Raw genomic sequence first — 2500 nt, 5'->3', positions numbered from 1 at the left:
GAGCAGCCCTGGAGTAGAGTAGAGCAGCCCTGGAGTAGAGCAGCACTGTAGTAGAGTAGAGCAGCACTGGAGTGTAGTAGAGCAGCACTGTAGTAGAGCAGCCCTGGAGTAGAGCAGCACTGGAGTACAGTAGAGCAGCACTGGAGTAGAGTAGAGCAGCACTGGAGTAGAGCAGCACTGGAGTAGAGTAGAGCAGCACTGGAGTAGAGTAGCACTGGAGTAGAGTAGAGCAGCACTGGAGTAGAGTAGAGCAACACTGGAGTAGAGTAGAGCAGCACTGGAGTAGAGTAGAGGAACACTGGAGTAGAGTAGAGCAGCACTGGAGTAGTGCAGCCTGGAGCAGCGCAGCACTGGAGTAGAGTAGAGCCGCACTGGAGTAGAGTAAAGCAGCACTGTTCCTTCCCAGTCTCTTTTCTTCTCTACAAGGCAGTGTTCTCTCTCTCTCTTCCTCTTCCTCTCTCTCTCTTTTGCACTCTTTCTCTCTCTCCCTCCCTCAGATTCCCAGGTTTCCACCTGCTGGCTATAGATCTGTGCAATGCCCTGCTGTGCTGTTGTATTGTATTGTGGAGAAGATGTTGTCTGGGTTACGGGTGCGGGCGCAGCATGTTGTCTGGGTTACGGGTGAGGTCACAGCAGCTCTGCTGGAGCGTGTGTTTATTGTTGTGTGAAGATGTTGTGTTTATTCGGCGTTCAGTATAAAGTGCACTCTGTTAGCAAAGGCTGGAGTGTTTGCATGGTGTTTCTTTCTGACTCTTCGCAGCTCCACGTCACCTAGCATTGACTGCTGTGTTCATTCTGACTGATTTGATGTTGACGGTGTGAGTTGTGTTCTTTCACGCGCTGAAGAATTCAGAGTCGATTCCAAAGTGCATTCTTAGTTGCTAACTGAATGCATTCTCCACATATCTTGTTGACTGGTCTCTGCTTGACTGGCCTCTAACTGTGCTCTCCACTAGAGTAGTCAGCTGAATGGCTGCAAGTGAATGAAGACTGAATTATGTCTTCTCCTCTCTTCTCTTCTCCTCTCTTCTCTCAGATCTCTTCCTCACCATGACCGGTCAAGGTTTTGAGACGTGGATCAATAAGGTAGAGTATATCTTTCTTATCTTATCTGATCAATAAGGTAGAGTATATATTTGTTTTTGCGCCTCTTTCCCAGTCCTCAGACATTAGGTTTATTAGTGGTCAGTGATTTGTTGTTAACATTCAGACACCATATACATGATATATAATGCATGCATGTGTACATATGTATTCGGACACCTTAGTGGATAGTTAATATTTGAACATGCCAAGGCCCTTATAAAAGTGGCGTATACACAAAAATCAATTATTGCGAACGCCACATTTGTAGCACTGACTGGGATGGGTAAATGTGATCAGTGTGATGTGATGAGCACTCACTGGGATCGATCAATGTGATCAGTGTGATGTGATGAGCACTCACTGGGATCGATCAATGTGATCAGTGTGATGTGATGAGCACCCACTGGGATTGATCAATGTGATCAGTGTGTTGTGATGAGCACCCACTGGGATTGATCAATGTGATCAGTGTGATGTGATGAGCAATATCTACACACAGTGGTGATCGTGCTTGAGATAATTTTTCCACAAAATAAAGTGTTGTCCGATACAGAATGACAAGTAATAAATATATCCATACAAGATCTTTCATTTAGATGCTTTGGCCTCCGATACAGAATAACGAGTAATAAATATAATATAATATTATGTATGTAAAATAAAAACATATCCATACTAGATATTTTATGTAGATGCTTTGGCTAAGGGTGTCAATGCAGTGGCCAGTACACACACACACACACACACACACACCACACACACACACACACACCACACACAAACAAACACACACACCACACACACACACACACACACACACACACCACACGCACGCACGCACGCACGCACGCACGCACGCACGCACACACACACACACACACACACACACACAATGATGCAGTGTCAATGATGCAGTGGTGCACTAGGAACAAGCAGTGACTGTGGGTGTTTTTTTGTTTGTATTAGTCATGTTCTCAGAGGCCTTATGACTTCTGTGAGTGGTGAACACTACTTCAACTGGGATGGTTTCACCTTTTTCTCCAACTCTCAATACTCTGCTGCGGTGTATCACCATTAAAGCTGTGGTGTATCACCATAGGGTATTAAAGCTGAGGTGTATCACCATAGGGTATTAAAGCTCAGGTGTATCACCAAAGGGTATGTTTTGGTGTGAGTCAGCTGAGTGTGTGAGCCCAAACTTATAAACACAGGAAGTGTAAGAGGGGAGAGTAGAGGAGGGGAAAGGAGGAGAGGAGAGGAGAGGGGAGGTGAGGTGAAAGGAGGAGAAGAGAGGAGAGGAGAGCAGAGGGGAGCAGGGGGGATGGGAGAGGGGGAGGGGAGGCGAGAGGGGGGGGGGGGAGGGGAGAGGAGAGGAGAGGAGATGGGATGGGGTCTTAGGGGGCTAAAGAGCTAA

The 2500-nt window shown here is 46.6% G+C and overlaps 1 protein-coding gene across 1 annotated transcript in view; it reads left to right on the top strand.

Annotated features, from left to right (window-relative positions):
• Positions 1 to 2500, top strand: part of itfg1 (integrin alpha FG-GAP repeat containing 1) — a 169015-nt gene that overhangs the window by 27203 nt on the left and 139312 nt on the right. Inside the window, exon 7 of the mRNA XM_080843187.1 lies at positions 1037 to 1086. Coding sequence (XP_080699313.1) covers positions 1037 to 1086 — 50 coding nt within the window. The remainder of the gene's footprint in view (positions 1 to 1036; positions 1087 to 2500) is intronic.

This window comes from Sprattus sprattus, assembly GCF_963457725.1.
Source record: "Sprattus sprattus genome assembly, chromosome: 8".
Classification (NCBI taxonomy): Eukaryota; Metazoa; Chordata; class Actinopteri; order Clupeiformes; family Clupeidae; genus Sprattus; species Sprattus sprattus.
This window is presented reverse-complemented; position numbering and strand designations above follow the sequence as displayed.